General features: G+C 37.5%; 1 protein-coding gene and 1 pseudogene across 1 annotated transcript; both read left to right on the forward strand.

Moving 5' to 3' along the window:
* LOC113761685 (protein O-glucosyltransferase 1-like) lies at window positions 1-4,490 on the forward strand. Its single transcript, XM_027304774.1, has 6 exons — window positions 1-704; window positions 869-1,464; window positions 1,849-2,041; window positions 2,796-2,860; window positions 3,394-3,604; window positions 4,000-4,490. Exons 1-6 carry the CDS (start codon window positions 519-521, stop codon window positions 4,363-4,365), a joined length of 1,617 nt encoding a protein of 538 aa, XP_027160575.1. The 5' UTR covers window positions 1-518; the 3' UTR covers window positions 4,366-4,490.
* A 2,237-nt stretch (window positions 4,491-6,727) lies between these two features.
* LOC113760342 lies at window positions 6,728-14,732 on the forward strand (annotated as a pseudogene).
* The last annotated feature ends 1,711 nt before the right edge of the window (window positions 14,733-16,443 follow it).

Genomic DNA, 16,443 nt, shown 5'->3' on the forward strand with positions numbered 1-16,443 from the left:
AGTTTGTACGAGGAAAAAATCTCTTAAACCAGAGGAGGATATTTACTAGGATGCTGACACTGAAAGAAAAACTCTAGAACACTCCGATATTAACTATGACTAATTAAATTTCCCAGTCTCTATTGGATGAACGACTTTTGATCTATATTCTGGTCTTCAGTTCTGTGTCTAGCAGCTACGTTTTCCATGAGAAGAACGCTCATGCAGATTTTCGCCGCCAATTGTTGATACCAGAGGAAGCATTCCAACGTGAACTGAACTTGACTTTAGGGACAAGGGAAAGAAACCTCCTCTTCCTGTTCTAAGCCTCTTCAACTTCACATGATCCACCAATCTTTATTTCCGCCCCTGCCTGCGGGGACAGAAAACCTCATTTCTCTCCATAGTCAACTAGGGAGGAAATTTAAAGATTGTAATAGCAACCGATAATTAGAGGCTATCGAGAAAAATCTCCGGCCTACATAACTGGGCTTTCTAGGATTCTTCGGCTTGAAGCAGACAGACGCAGCAGGTCAAGCATGAAAGCTGAGGATGAGAAATTGATGAATATTTTCTGGCTCAGGCCTGCTTTTCAGAAAAACTCATGGAGAGCAGGAGGATGGTGCTCGTCGTCAAGCAAGACTTTGGCGTTGACAACCACTGTGCTTGTGCTCTTGATCGTATTAGTCGTTTCATCCTTAGCTTTCGCGGGTTGGATTGATCTAGTGAGTACATACCATATCCTTTCCTTTTTGCTCCAGGACCTCATTTCACGAGCCCCCCTCCTTTTGATTGGGTGTTTGATTTATTTATACCAAATTTACTAGCCTATTTTCATGCCATCATTTATAGCCAATTAATGAAGCCATGATTTATGAACTTTTTGCAGGGTAAATATTCTGGAATTTCCTATGAAAATGCCCTGAATTTGTTTGTCAGGACGCCCAGTTCTCCTCCTACTCTGCCACCGCCTCTGCCTCCGCCTCCTCCTCCGCCTCCTCTGGAGTTTCCTCTCAACTGCACTGCATGGAAGCAGAACAAGACATGCCCAAACAATTATCCCATCAACTATGAACCCACGAATCTCGACCCTTCATCGAACACGACGTGCCCTGATTATTTTCGATGGATTCACGAAGATTTAAGGCACTGGAAAGGGACGGGGATCACAAGGGAGATGTTGGAGGGAGCAAGAAGGCATGCTCACTTCAGGCTGGTGATCCTGGACGGGAAGGTCTATGCAGAGAAGTACAGGGAATCAATCCAGACCAGAGCTTTGTTCACCATGTGGGGGATCGTACAACTCGCGAGATGGTACCCTGGAAGATTGCCTGATCTCGAGCTGTTGTTTGACTGCAATGATCGGCCGGTAATTCCATCAAAGGCCTTTCGTGGACCCAACGCTGGTCCTCCACCTTTGTTCCGGTATTGTTCGGATTGGTCGAATTTGGATATTGTCTTCCCAGATTGGTCATTTTGGGGCTGGTAATTCTTGAATAGTCCATTCTCAGTTGCCATCTCAAATTCAAATGTGCTAATAATTTTCTTTGTTCTGTTTTCTTGACCTTAATTTTGTGTGAGTTGGAAATTAGACAATGTGACGTGGTCAGTTAGTGTAATGCTTAAGAAAACTAGAAAAGTCAAGCCGAATGACCCGCATTAATTGAATCAAGAAACAGTAGAACTTGCACCAAGTGTGTAGTAGTATTAAACTATATTATAAAACAAATTTCGAGTTATTTCAATCTTGGCTAAATAAATTAAATTAAATTTTTATTGTATACAGCTATTTTAATTGTATTTTTCTTTTCCATTGAGAGTAAAATTTTTGATCAGGCAGATTAATTGGGAATTTTGTTTTTGAGGTAGGGCTGAGACGCACATAAGGCCATGGAGAAGTTTGTTGAAGGACATAAGAGAAGGCAACAAGAGGATCAAGTGGAAGGATAGGGTACCCTATGCGTATTGGAAAGGGAACCCTCATGTGGCTCCATGGAGGGGTGACCTCATGAGATGTAACGTTACAGAAAAGGAAGATTGGAATGCTCGTCTGTATGTCCAGGTACCGAATTGTTACTCAGTCTGGTAGTGGCATTATGCAATGATTAAGGGTTTGATTAACTGAACTTGAATTTTTTTTGTCAATCTCTGGTACATATGTATATATAGGGTCAACTAGTGCAAGTGAACACTCGTCAAGGCAAGTTCATCATTGAGAATTATTCATGTGTTAATTGTTTTTTTTTTTGAAAACGTAGAAATTAAGTTGAAAAAAGTGTATAAATTGGAAGAGGAAGTATAATTGTGAATCTATATATTCACATAGTAGTACACTAGAGTATTAATTAGAAAAAAAATTAACCGTGTGTATGAATTGTAAGAGAAAGCATAATTATGAGTCTGTGTATACAGGATCAACGAGTGCAAATAGATACTCGCTAATACGAGTTCAACGTCTGGAATAAATTTAAAAACTGTATAAATTGTAAGAAAGAACATAATTATGAATGTATGTATTTGCATGGTAATATACTAAGGAGTGTTTAGCAAGCACCAAAAAGAAAAACGACCCATGTGTATATTTCCGATTCTATAGGCACTCTGAACTTTTTATTAAGGAAAATGGGAAAAAAAAAAAAAAAAAGAGAGAAAGGTTTCAAGTCAAACCAATCTCTTGTATCATTTCATGTCCTGTTCTGTTGTGTAATGCAGATTAATGAACAGAGGCAACCATTTGGGCTTTTCTAATGTAGAAAGAGGACAACCATTGACGTCCAAATCAATTTTCTAACCAAATTCTATATTGTTTCTCTCAGGACTGGATCAAAGAAGGACAAACGGGATATAACCAATCAAATCTTGAAGACCAATGCACTCACAGGTGAATCTCAAAATCCTGAACGTTGAACTCACTCTGCATTTTCTTAAGAGTCTGTCTCTATCGGATTGAATGTTAATTGATTCTTCATAAGTATGTTTTACTTCAATTTGTATTTTATGTTATATAGCATCTCACTCCTATGTTTCAACTACATCCGGCTCGTCTTTGACCGTCGTTTAAAAGTTGAATGGAACTTCCCATAGCTGTTAAAAAAAAAATGCAACTATATGACTTTTATTTATATATAAAAAAAAAGAGATTTTTGAAGTCTTTTTCCTTTTTCGAATGATTGTATTGGTGACGATTTATAAAAATCCCTGCAAGTAACTTCCCGTCTGCAGGGCATGATGTCTGCAGGGCATGATGTGCTTATTCATGGTGGTGATCGGAATCGAATCTATCCAAATTTTTTTCTGGAAAAAAAAAAGAATACGTTACATAGTGCTATTGTTGTAAGCTTCTTTTCTGCAAGTAGCTTAATTTATTAGGTCTAAACAATTGATAATGGGATTTTTTTTTTCCATGTAATGCAGATACAAAATTTATATAGAAGGATGGGCATGGTCCGTGAGTGAAAAATACATCTTCGCATGCGACTCACCGGTGATGCTAATAACTCCCCGTTTCTATGATTTCTTTATAAGGGGCATGGTGCCGCAGCGCCACTATTGGCCAGTTAGGGACAATGATAAATGTAGATCTCTTAAATTTGCTGTTGAGTATGGCAACAATCACGCAGAAAAGGTACACTTTTCCCCTCATAGTTTTGGAGATAGCTATTAATTACTACAATTAGAAGAAAATGAAAATGAAAATCTAATATGCCGCATAATCCCCTTTTAAGATCCACAAATAATATGAGTTAGGTAAGAGTTGAAAAGATTTTCATAAATATAGTAATAGAATAATTTTGTATTGTTAGTGTATATACTTAGAATTAGTTTTTTTTTTTTTAACACGAACAGTTGCCATGACTGTCGTCAGCAAAAGTTGTAATTCAGATTCAAATTTAGATTAATTTTTTATGCATATAAATTCGCTAGTGCATGTATTGTCGGTGTAAGAAATATCAATCCATATAATTAGGCTAATTTCTACACATGGAATATCAATTAACGCTTGGATGCATGCATATACAGGCAGAGGCCATTGGAGCAGCAGGAGCTCGCTTTATACACGAGGATATGAAGATGGAATACGTTTATGACTACATATTCCATTTACTCAATGAATATGCGAAGCTCTTGAAGTTTAAGCCTACCATTCCTCCAAATGCAATGGAACTTTGTGCAGAAGCCCTGGCATGCCCTGCAGATGGAAACTGGAGGAAGTTCATGGAAGAATCCTTGGAGAAATCTCCCAGTCTTCACACAAATCCTTGCACATTGCCTCCACCCTATAGCCCTGAAGCTCTAAAAGCTTTTAATGACGAAAAGTTTAAGTTAACCAAGGAAGTCGAGAACCGGGAAAATGAATACTGGGACAAGCTAACCAACCGTCAATGAGGTTTAGTTGTATGATTTGTCAGCTAATTTTTTGTTGATTTATATTTTTCTCCTGTTATTAATGACGATCAGATTAGTCATTCAATTATTTTGTACTAGTCTTAAATTATTTTTTGTATTTGCATAATCCAATCTGTCCTCCTCTCTTCTTTTCCTAATTTACTTCCAACTCTATCAATCTAGTCATCACATTAGGTTGTTCTAACATTGAAGCTAGTGAAGGTGCATGACGACCGAACTGTTAGGTTGTTCTTGAAAATTCGGGATTCGGTATTGACTTTTTGATGTCGCATTTACCTTTTTGCGACGTAGTATTCACTTGGAATAATTTACTTTTAATTTCCGTGAATAATTTGACTCGATAAATATTGAGACGCGTGGAAGTTTGGCATACTTCTAGATTTTGATCCAAGTAGGGCTGCCATTGAATCGAATCTAGTTCGAATGCTCGAGCTCAACTCAAGTAAAAATGCTCGAGTTCGAGCTCGTCAAATTCTATAAAGTTGAGTTCGAGTTCGAATTCGAACTTATTTTATCTTGAATTTGACTAAATCGAAATCAGTCGAGTTTAATCGAGATTAATAGTTAATTGAATTCAATCGAGTTTTCAACCTCAACTTTTTTTTTAGTAAATTTCATAATTTTACAGTAAATAAGTAAAAATTATATTATAGATACACTACTCAATGAAACTCAACAGGTACTAGAGTTTTGATTTTTGCCACTCGAACTCGACTCGATTATCTTATTAAGTAGATCAAACTTGATTCAAACTCGATTAACACCAAGTTTAAGTCGAACATTTGATCAAGTTACTTTGTGAACTCGAATCGAGTAGCATGATTAATTTACTCCCCTAGATCAAATTATCTTATATGATTTATGCAATACTTCTTCCATTCAATTGGAAAACTTATTTTACTCAAAAGGAGTTCTTAATGGCTTTCTCTTATTTGTTAATGGTATTTTCCTTGATAATTTATGTTAATTAGACAAAAATATCCTTCATTTCCGTAAATTTACAGCAACCCATTTAATGATATTGATTTTCATTCAAATGTGTTAAAGAAAAGGTCAATTATAGTGCCATTGACAAGCACCTTGTATCTTGGTTTCAAACCTTTCCTTTAAACTTATTCTAGATTTTCACTCTTTCTAAATGCTCATTAGAGTTAAACTACAATATTGCTCAATCAACCAATACATCATAGTATATACAAGTGCTCTGAATAAAAAGATTCAATTTGGATGCAATGTTGTATTGGTTCACAAAGAGTTGAACTCAAATAACTCCATTCACGATTACATTAATAAAAAGTAGGCAGTGAGAGCTGCTAGCGGACTGTCCTCCAATAAATTGTGATTGAATTTCTGGAGATTTTTGAAGAGTTTGCTTACCCTATAAGCCATAGTCCAGTACTACAATTTAGGGTATCACTCTAGACTACCCTATATATTATACAGCAAGGAAAGCAATTAATACTTCACCATATTCACCAACTTCCGTTCTATCAAGGACTTCCTCAACTGCAATTCATACACATTTTTTGTACGCATGCATGCACATCAAATTATCAATCGAGACCAGGGCTTTGTGATACTACATATCAGACACTTTTGTATCGGAATTACAGGGCTATAGGTTCACTAGAATTGTGGAATTCTTTCAAGTACAAGAAGCAGGAGGCTCGAGCATGAGTTTCCAGGATGAGAAGTTGAAGAATATCTTCTGGCTAAGGCCTGCATATCAAAGACACTCATGGGGAATAAAATTGCACCCGTTGAAAAATGGCTCTACTCTTACTCTGACCACCACTGCACTTCTTCTCCTCCTTTCTGTCTTAGTCGTCTCACTCTTAGGTTTGGCGGGTTGGATTCATCATTTTGTGAGTTTATACTTCTTCCCACTCAATTCCAACTTAACTAAAGTGTATAATTAAAAATCGTAATTTTATTTATGAAGTCTGCACCAATGACGGAAGTGTATCTTGCTCGTTGCAAAACTTATCTCATATACCTACATGATATATATATTTTTTCATTTTAGGTTTTAACTGTTCTAAAATTTTCATCATTTTCGAAAAGTCCACACTATAATTCTTATCAGCTTTCACTTGCATCATTACTTTGATTGTATATTTCGTGGTTTGAGGGTAGATTAATGAGGGATTGGATATATACTATTACAATCGGACGTACGTTTAATTATTGACTAAAATTTTCATGCATTTTTTGAAAAATTTTATTTACTTATGTGTTGATTAATTTTCAGGATGACTTTTCAAGCATTTCCTACGAAAATGCACTCAAATTGTTCGAGAAAACCACGAGATTCCATCCTCCTCCTCTTGAGCACCCTCTTGACTGCATTGCATGGGATCAGAAGAACAAGACGTGCTCAAGTAAATATCCCACCACTTACGAACCAATGAATGATCACTACCCTTCCTCAAATCCGACATGCCCAGATTATTTTCGATGGATTCATGAAGATCTAAAGCCCTGGAAGGGGACAGGAATCACTAGGGATATGGTGGAGAGAGCAAGAGAGCCTGCACACTTTAGACTGGTGATCCTAGACGGGAAGGTCTATGTAGAGAAGATTAAGGAATCAATGCCAACCAGAGAATCATTCACTATGTGGGGAATTTTGCAGCTTCTGAGGCTGTACCCCGGAAGACTGCCTGATCTTGAATTGATGTTTGACTGTGACGATCGGCCGGTCATCCCATCCAAGGACTATCGTGGACCCAATGCTGGTCCTCCGGCTTTGTTCCGGTATTGCTCCGATTCACAGAATCTGGATATTGTCTTCCCAGATTGGACGTTTTGGGGCTGGTAATTCATTTACTCCACATTGAATTAATCTCCATATTTTCTTGTTCCAAAATCTTATAATGATGGTAATTAGTACTAATTCAGAGGGCCGCCAAAATTTGATCACTATATCAATTAATGAAGGAAGGATTTCTTGTCTGCCCATATTGACAAATTTTTCTGGTATTCTATCTGAAAACGCTTGTACTAACAATAAAAGATTTTTTTTTTGGTTGTAAAATATTGCGAGTATAGGAAGCTATGCTTTAAAAACAGGATAGGTTAAAACAAAAAGTTTTTTCCAGTAATACATGCAACTAACATCCAGCTATCTTTCTTCAATTGTGTACTTAGCTTTAATTTTGATTTCTAAGATAACGAGAAGAAGACTTTGCATGATTTCATTTTGAGGCAAAGGCTTTGTTAGTCAATGGCTTTTAAGGCCAAATTCAATTAATACTGAGATTTGTCCTCTTGGTAGACCAAGACTTCTCAGTGATTATATTTCTGCCCTTCTAGAGTGTACAAGTATTGATGCAGTACTCATGCACATAAGGCATAACACAATCACTTGAAACTTTTTTCATTGAAGACTGGATCCTTATTCAGGTTTTAATCGAGCAGCATAACCCTCATTAATTCTATGTTTCAAAGAACGAAAATTCCAATTGTCATGTAGGGTAGGGTAGAACTAACTATGGAAAATCAAAGCCAAAGCATTAACTCCAATTGAGACATAGGGCTACTTGAAGTGTATAGGGTATCCAATTTTCCTTTTTCTCCAAGAGATCTTGGGGTTCAAAAAATGCGTGATTAAACAAATTCAAGTAAAAATTTCATCTTGGGTAGGCCTGAGACGAATATAAGGCCATGGAGAAATATCCTAAAGGACATTGAAGAAGGGAACAAGAAAATCAGATGGAAGGATAGAGAACCCTATGCTTATTGGAGAGGAAACCCGCATGTGGCTCCTTGGCGGGCCGAGCTTATGACATGCAACGTTACGGGCAAGGATGATTGGAATACTCGCTTATTTTTACAGGTAGGTACTTGCTTTTATTGAGGCATCTCATATTGAAAAAGTATAAGATTGAGAACAGATACTAAACACTATTTTTAGGTTGCATGACTATTTCAGTTTGGTTTGTTTGATGGAATGCTGTTTAAGTTGAGAACATTGCAGTACTTTTTTGGTCTTTCCTTTCCTCTTTTGGATCAAATGTGTACACCTATACTATTTATACACCATACTATGGGAGAAGAAGGATCTTAATGCGGCTGTATAAAAGAACTGGAGGTTGACCTCTCTAAACCAAATAAGCGCACTGTTGTACCCTTTTAAATTTGTAAAAGAAAAGAAACTAAGCTGAGAACGTTGGAATACAAACTTGCTGTAAATCACCATCACATTTTCGACACCCTAATTGTAAATTCAATCTTGTCAGAAGTAGTACTAGTATTTTCAAGCCAGGGGAAGGAATTTTGTCAATACAAGGATCAAAGAGTATGGGCAATCTACTAGGCTTTAAGAAATTATGAAAGTTCAATTGCACATTTTTCAGGATTAGTATTGGGCTTAGACTGATCATCTTGTAACCAATGCCTTGTTTTTCAGAACTGGGAGGAAGAGGCAAGAACAGGATTCAACCATTCAAATGTTGCAGAACAATGCACCTATAGGTGAATCCTTCAGCTTCAGATGTTAACTCGTTCATATATGACATTATTATTCTACATTCTCCTCATTTTTAACACTACCCAGAAATTATTTTGTGTAGTACTTACATTCTCTTTATGGTGCTGGAATTGCAGATACAAAATCTACATCGAAGGATATGGATGGTCAGTGAGCGAAAAGTGACAAGTTTTCTAGATCAAAGACCGAATGCCTCTTTTGTGCATCTTTTCCATTTAAATAGAAAAACTCTGTACCTTCTCTCCTCCGTCAGAATATCTACCTCCCTCATGTATTAATTACATATATGCTAATATACATCTAATATAGTAGACCATAATCAGCTCTCCTTGATTAGTGCAATTAGTAGACTAGATCCCATAAGCAGCTGTTCTTGTCTTTTGCTAGCAGATCAGATCTCATAATCAGTTGCTGCCCATGACTTCCATAAGCAGCTGTTCTTGACTTTTACTTTTGCTAGCAGGCTGTCCTTGACTTCCATAAGCAGCTGTTCTTGACTTTTGCATTTAGTAGACCAGATCTCATAATCAACTACTGCCCTTGATATCCCCCCTCAAATTGATGCTGGTGGATCAAAAAGCATCAATTTGTCAACCAGAAAATTGTGTCTATGACGGGAGAGAGCTTTAGTAAATATATCAGCAGTTTGGAGATCAGTGGTAATATGAGGAAGAGAAATAACATGATCATCATATGCTTCACGGATAGAGTGACAATCAACTTCAATATGTTTTGTACGCTCATGGAATACAGGATTAGCAGCAATGTGAATAGCGCTAGTATTATCGGCATGAAGGGGAGTAGGTGCAAGTTGGGGAAACCCAAGCTCACCTAAGAGGCCTCGAAGCCAAATGATCTCAGAACATCCAGAGGACATAGCACGATACTCTGACTCAGTAGAGGATTTAGACACCCTATCTTGCTTTTTGCTTTTCCAAGAAATAAGAGAATTTCCAAGAAACATGCACCAACCAGTAATTGATCGTCTAGTATCTGAACACCCTGCCCAGTCAGCGTCGCTATAGGCTACCAAATGAATAGGAGAATTTTTGGAGAAGAAAAGACCACGAGAGGAAGTGCCTAGTAAATAGCGAATAATGCGACGAACAGCAGCTAGATGGAGATGCCTAGGCGTCTGCATAAATTGACTAACTTGTTGAACAGCAAATGAAATATCAGGCCGAGTAATAGTTAAATAGTTAAGACTTCCCACCAATTGCCGATAGAGAGAGGGATCTGAGAGAAAATCACCCTCATCACGGCGATATTTAACATTTACTTCCAAGGGAGTATCAACAGACCGACCATCTTGAAGACCTGCCAAAGCAATTAATTCCTGGATGTATTTATGTTGATGTAAGAAAATACCAGCTGAGGTAGAGTGCACTTCTAGGCCCAAAAAATATTGTAGAGGACCTAAATCTTTCATATGAAAAGAACGTTGAAGATGCTCTTGAAGTTGAGAGATTAATGCAGAGTCATTTCCTGTGATAACAATATCATCAACATAAACCAGAAGTAAAACCAGTCCCTTATCAGTCTTGCGAAGAAACAAAGAGGAGTCATACTGGCTCTGAACAAATGAGAAGCTAATAAGGGTAGAACGGAACTTATCAAACCAAGCCCGTGGAGCTTGTTTTAAGCCATAGAGTGAACGTTTTAGCTTACAAACATCAGAAGAAGATGTAAAAAATAACCCTGATGGTGGAGTCATATAAATATCTTCTTGAAGATCGCCATGTAAAAAGGCATTCTTTACATCCATCTGTCGCAATGACCAGCCTGTAGAAGCAGCAATAGCTAGAACAAGTCTAACTGTTGTCATCTTTGCTACAGGAGCAAAGGTCTCCTCATAATGTATTCCATACTTTTGCCGATTACCAAGAGCTACTAATTGTGCCTTATACCTTTCAAGTGAGCCATCAGATCTCAATTTAACAGAAAACACCCATTTACAACCAATGGGTTTAACACCATCGGGACAAGGAACAAGATCCCAAGTATGATTCTCCTGAAGAGCTTGAAGTTCCTCATTCATAGCTTTCACCCAACATGCTTGTTTAGCTGCCTGTAAATAGGATGTAGGAACTGTAGTGTCAGTTATAGTGGCAGAAAAACCATACCGATCAGGCGGACGACTAAGACGTAGGGACCTTCGAAGAGTGGTTGGAGCAAGGACTGGATTAGTGTCAAGAAGAGGTTGTGATGAAGAAGCCTGTCGTCTCTGATAAACAATCCCAGGTTTAAATCGATCAACTAGTGGAGCAATATCATCAAAGTTAGGAAGAACAACACCTTCAGACGAGGAACCATGGTATGGAAAGTAGTGCTCATTTTCAAAGAAAATCACATTTCTAGAAATGTGTAGATGATTAGCAATAGCATCATAACACAAAAATCCTTTATGAGTTGTACTATAACCCATGAAAGCACATTTTACAGATTGAGCTGTAAGTTTGTGACGCTCATGAGGAGGTAAGTGAACAAAGCAAACACATCCGAATGTGTGTAGATTGCCATAATCAGGATGTACACCAAAAAGACGATAATAAGGAGAATCAAAATTCAATTGTTGAGAAGGTAGACGATTGATTAAATAAACTGCAGTGGATAAAGCTTCCACCCAAAATTTAGATGGAACCGAAGACTGCAAGAGTAAGGTTCGTACCATATCCAACAAATGGCGATGCTTACGTTCAGCCACCCCATTCTGTTGAGGGGTATAAGGACATGATCGTTGAGATAAAATACCTCTCTGTTGCAAAAATGCTTGAAAGGCATGTGACATATATTCCCCGCCATTGTCAGAGCGTAAAACTTTAATGCAAGTAGAAAATTGTGTTTCTACATAAGCTACAAATTTCTTAAAAACAGCAAATACTTCAGCTTTAGTACGCAAAAAATATACCCATGTGAAACGACTATAGTCATCAATGAATGTCACAAAATATTTATATTGTGCATGTGAAACAACAGGAGTAATACCCCAAACATCACTATGAATGATCTCAAAACTTGTATTAGCATGACCACCATGACTAGGAAAAGGTAATATTTTACTTTTCCCTAGTCTACAAGTAGAACAATCAAAAGACAATTTATGATTAAAACACTGATCCTTGCTCCCCAGAAAATCATGCTTTATTAAATGAGATAAAATGACATTATTTGGATGACCCAATCGTTGATGCCATACTTCAACTTTATTGTCAACAACCATAGAAGCCAAAGACAAACTACTTGGAACTGAAAATTGCAAAGGAAATAGTCTGCCCACTTTAGGCCCCTTCGCGATCACCTTCCCCGACACCTGGTCCTGCACAAGACAACCATCACGAGAGAACCGTACATCACAGTTATTATCCACCATCTGACCAACAGAAATCAAACTAGTAGACAACCCTGGAGAGACAAATACATGACGAAAAGAAGGTCCAATATCACCAATGGCTGTAATTGGAAGATTACTGCCGTTAGCAATCTGAATATTTTGTGTACCAGTATATTGCCGTAGATTATGTAGTGATGCAGATGAACCAGTCATATGATTTGATGCTCCAGAATCAACTAACCAAGGAGTAGAAACAATTTTACCTTGACCTTGAAGTCCAAGAGTAGAAAATGCTGAAAGAATCATTTGTTGAACCATTTCTGGAGTAAGTGTTGTGGCTGTGGATGTAGAACCAATAGTGTTAGAGTCTTGGACAGCACCTTGAAAGGCTTGGACTCTTCGATTCTCAGGGCGTGTAGGACAGTCCTTGATAATGTGTCCAGTTTGCTTACAATAATTGCAAAATTTCTTTCCACAATTGCGTGCAATATGCCCAAGTTCCTTGCAACTATAGCACTGTACTTGTCCCTTTCCGCGATTCTTCCCTTGAGCAGCATAGGCAATATTGACAACTTCAGATATCTCCTTTGATGTACCTATGATAGTTTGTGTAGCCATTCTCTGTTCTTCTCGCAACAAGTCACCAAGACATACGTCTAAAGAAGGAACTGGGTTTCTATTTAACAATCCAGCTCTAATCGCCTCAAATTCAGGCCTCAGTTTCATTAGAAACTGGTCACGCTTACTATCTTCGTGAACCGCTTGAATACCGGCTAAGGCTTCGCTTGGTACCTTAGAATAGATTATACCAGAGTATTCACTCCATAAATTAAGAAATCCAGAATAATACTGCTCAATAGAGAGATTACCTTGGCTACATGTACTAATTTCCAATTCAAGCTGAAATCTTCTTGCTGTATTATCTTGATGATATACACGCTTCAAATGATCCCACATCTCCTTTGCTGTATTAAAGGAGCGTAAATTGTTCACCATATGAGCTTCAATAGATGCTAGAATCCAAGAAATAATTCTAGCATCCTTTGCCTCCCATTGACTAATTTCCTTTCCATCTCTAGGTGCTGTAGAAGACCCGTCAATATGACTCCAAAGCTCTTTGCCTTTTAGAAACATCCTAAATTGAAATTCCCATGCCGCATAATTTTTTCCAGTGAACTTGATGGACAAAGATTCCGTATGTATTTTTCCCAAAGAGTTTTCCATAGACATTCTTTCAAAAAAAAACAAAGATCTGAATTACAAGAAAAGCTGCCAACCACAATATGATTGACCCAAAAGGATATCTTGAAACCAAATGATTGATCAAAATAATCAACCCAAGAAGGGTAACAACTCAGAAAGTTTGGAAAGGCTGAGAAATTCAAATAACTGGCTCTGATACCATGACAAGTTTTCTAGATCAAAGACCGAATGCCTCTTTTGTGCATCTTTTCCATTTAAATAGAAAAACTCTGTACCTTCTCTCCTCCGTCAGAATATCTACCTCCCTCATGTATTAATTACATATATGCTAATATACATCTAATATAGTAGACCATAATCAGCTCTCCTTGATTAGTGCAATTAGTAGACTAGATCCCATAAGCAGCTGTTCTTGTCTTTTGCTAGCAGATCAGATCTCATAATCAGTTGCTGCCCATGACTTCCATAAGCAGCTGTTCTTGACTTTTACTTTTGCTAGCAGGCTGTCCTTGACTTCCATAAGCAGCTGTTCTTGACTTTTGCATTTAATAAACCAGATCCCATAATCAACTACTGCCCTTGATAAAAAGTACATTTTTGCATGCGACTCTGCAGTCTTGCTGATGACTCCTCGTTTCCATATGACTTCTTCATCAGAGGCATGCTGCCACAGCGACATTATTGGCCCGTAAAGGACAATGACAAATGTAGATCTCTCAAGTTTGCGGTTGAGTACGGAAACAATCATACAGAAAAGGTACTAGCTGCCCTTCTTTCCAGGCCAAGAATATTTTTTGGACTTTTATCTTCAACTAGAAATGACATACTAATTTACTCAATCAAATAACAATGCTTGTCTGAAAAGCACTATATTCATACTGTATAAATTATAACGTACAAGGTCAAACATTTTGATGGAAAATTAACTCTGCCAAATGCATTCGGATGTTTATGCAGGCAGAGGCCATGGGAGCAGCAGGGAGCCGCTTTATCCATGAGGGTATGAAGATGGAATATGTTTATGACTACATATTCCACTTACTAAATGAATATGGCAAGCTTTTGAGGTTTAAACCTACCATTCCTCCAAATGCGATTGAACTTTGTCCAGAATCCATGGCATGTCCTGCAGATCAAAATTGGAGAAGGATCATGGAAGAATCTTTAGTAACATCTCCTAGCCATACGACTCCATGCACATTGCCTCCACCTTACGAGCTTGAAGCCCTTAAAGCTTTCAATGATCTGAAGTTTAAGTTAACCAAGGAAGTGGAGAAGTGGGAAACTGAATACTGGGAAAAACTAATCAAGAATGAATAAGGCCTTCTCATTAGTCTGTCGGTTTTCTTACTAATTTTTTGTTAGTTTGGATCTTTATATGTACACTCAGGAAGTAACAAATTTAGTGAAAATGACTTTAGTCAGCCAATTATTCTTTTATCTTTTTCTTGTGGTCGAACTTCAAATTACGTAAGATTGTCAACTTTTATTCCTGTCTCATTAAATTTTAAAAACACCCAACATGCAGTGTTTGCAATATGAGAGACCATTGAATTAAGGAGGAGGGAGTAACTATATGTTACAATGAACTTCATGCATGCATTAGTACTTCTACGACAAAATAAGGAAAAAGAAATACACTCTCATTCCTGTATTTGTTGGAAACTCGGTCAAGTTATTCACATCTCAGTATACAAACCCCCTATAAACCAGGACAACTATCAGATTTTTAAGCAAATGGATCTATGATTGACCTCTCAGGTAAAAGACCCAATCATCACTCTACTTGTTTCCAAAATCTATCTCCAATGAAGCCAACGACCTTTGATGAGAGCCACTTGATGACTCTCTTTTTTCAGGGGAAATTTTCGCAGTGAATCTTTTGCCCAACTTTCTATCTTAATTCTCACTCCCTGTGTCACCGTTGTATTACCATTTCTCTTGCACAGACTTCCTATTTTCAATTTTTTTGTTTCCTTAAATTTCCATAGCTTCTAACGGGGTAAAAAAAAAATGCAACAGGTTATAAAATCAATATATATATATATATAAAATAGTAGAAACATTGTATGGGATTGTGAGAGGATATGCCACATGGCATCCAATCCAATGATCTCGTAAAGTTAGTAGAGTATCTTGTCTCTTCCAAGAAAAAGAAGAAGCGGAGCTTATGTTCTTGTAGCTATCTATCACACCTCAAATCTTCAGGTGATTAGCACACTGAAGTTTCACCTTTGTTTACGGAAAGCATGTTACACTGGCCAATGGTCCATCAACTGTGACTGGAGTGCTTTAATCACAATTCGCACGCCACAACTCAATATACCAAAAGAAAAACCAAACAATTTGCATTGCCAACTTAGAGTCCAATCTTGCTGATGTCCCACATGTGGAAGAAGGATCAAAGAGGATGATAATCAGACAGATTTTCATAGGACTAAGTCATGGAAACTGAGTCCACCTCGTTATATCGCTAAGAAGGTCTTTCTGCTGTTTACGGTATTATGATCGCATGGGACTAGAATGAGTTCTGGGATGTTAAGAGTGACAGATCTGCAGAGGAAAGGTGGGATCCAAAGTATTGGAATTGTATTTATTACAATCCTAGTTTTCTCTGCCATAGCAACTAAACGAATCAAAATTGTAAGTCTCCTTGAAGAACTTCTTGTCTTCATTTTCTCTTTTGACTGATTGAATGTTGTGTTCTTTTTCCCTCGCTACTTGTTGAATGACTTGAAATGATCTTTTAATGCATCAAGAACGAAATTCTGATGATCAGGCCGAAAATGGTTCGGTAGTTCAGATTCTCCCCTCCAAACCTTTGACCAGTTATGATTCAGTATGTTGGACCTAAAATTTAGTATTTTGGATGCACCTCTATCAAAACTCTTTTGCATCCTGCAAGCTAGGAATGTGGCAAATATATCAATTCATTAAGTTATGATTAGCGAACAAAGTTGAATTGCTACACTTGACTAATAATGCTCATTTTCAGTCCATTAATGCAGGTTCTGTCCCAAAAGAAATTCAA

This window comes from Coffea eugenioides, chromosome 2, assembly GCF_003713205.1.
Source record: "Coffea eugenioides isolate CCC68of chromosome 2, Ceug_1.0, whole genome shotgun sequence".
In the NCBI taxonomy this organism is placed as follows: Eukaryota; Viridiplantae; Streptophyta; class Magnoliopsida; order Gentianales; family Rubiaceae; genus Coffea; species Coffea eugenioides.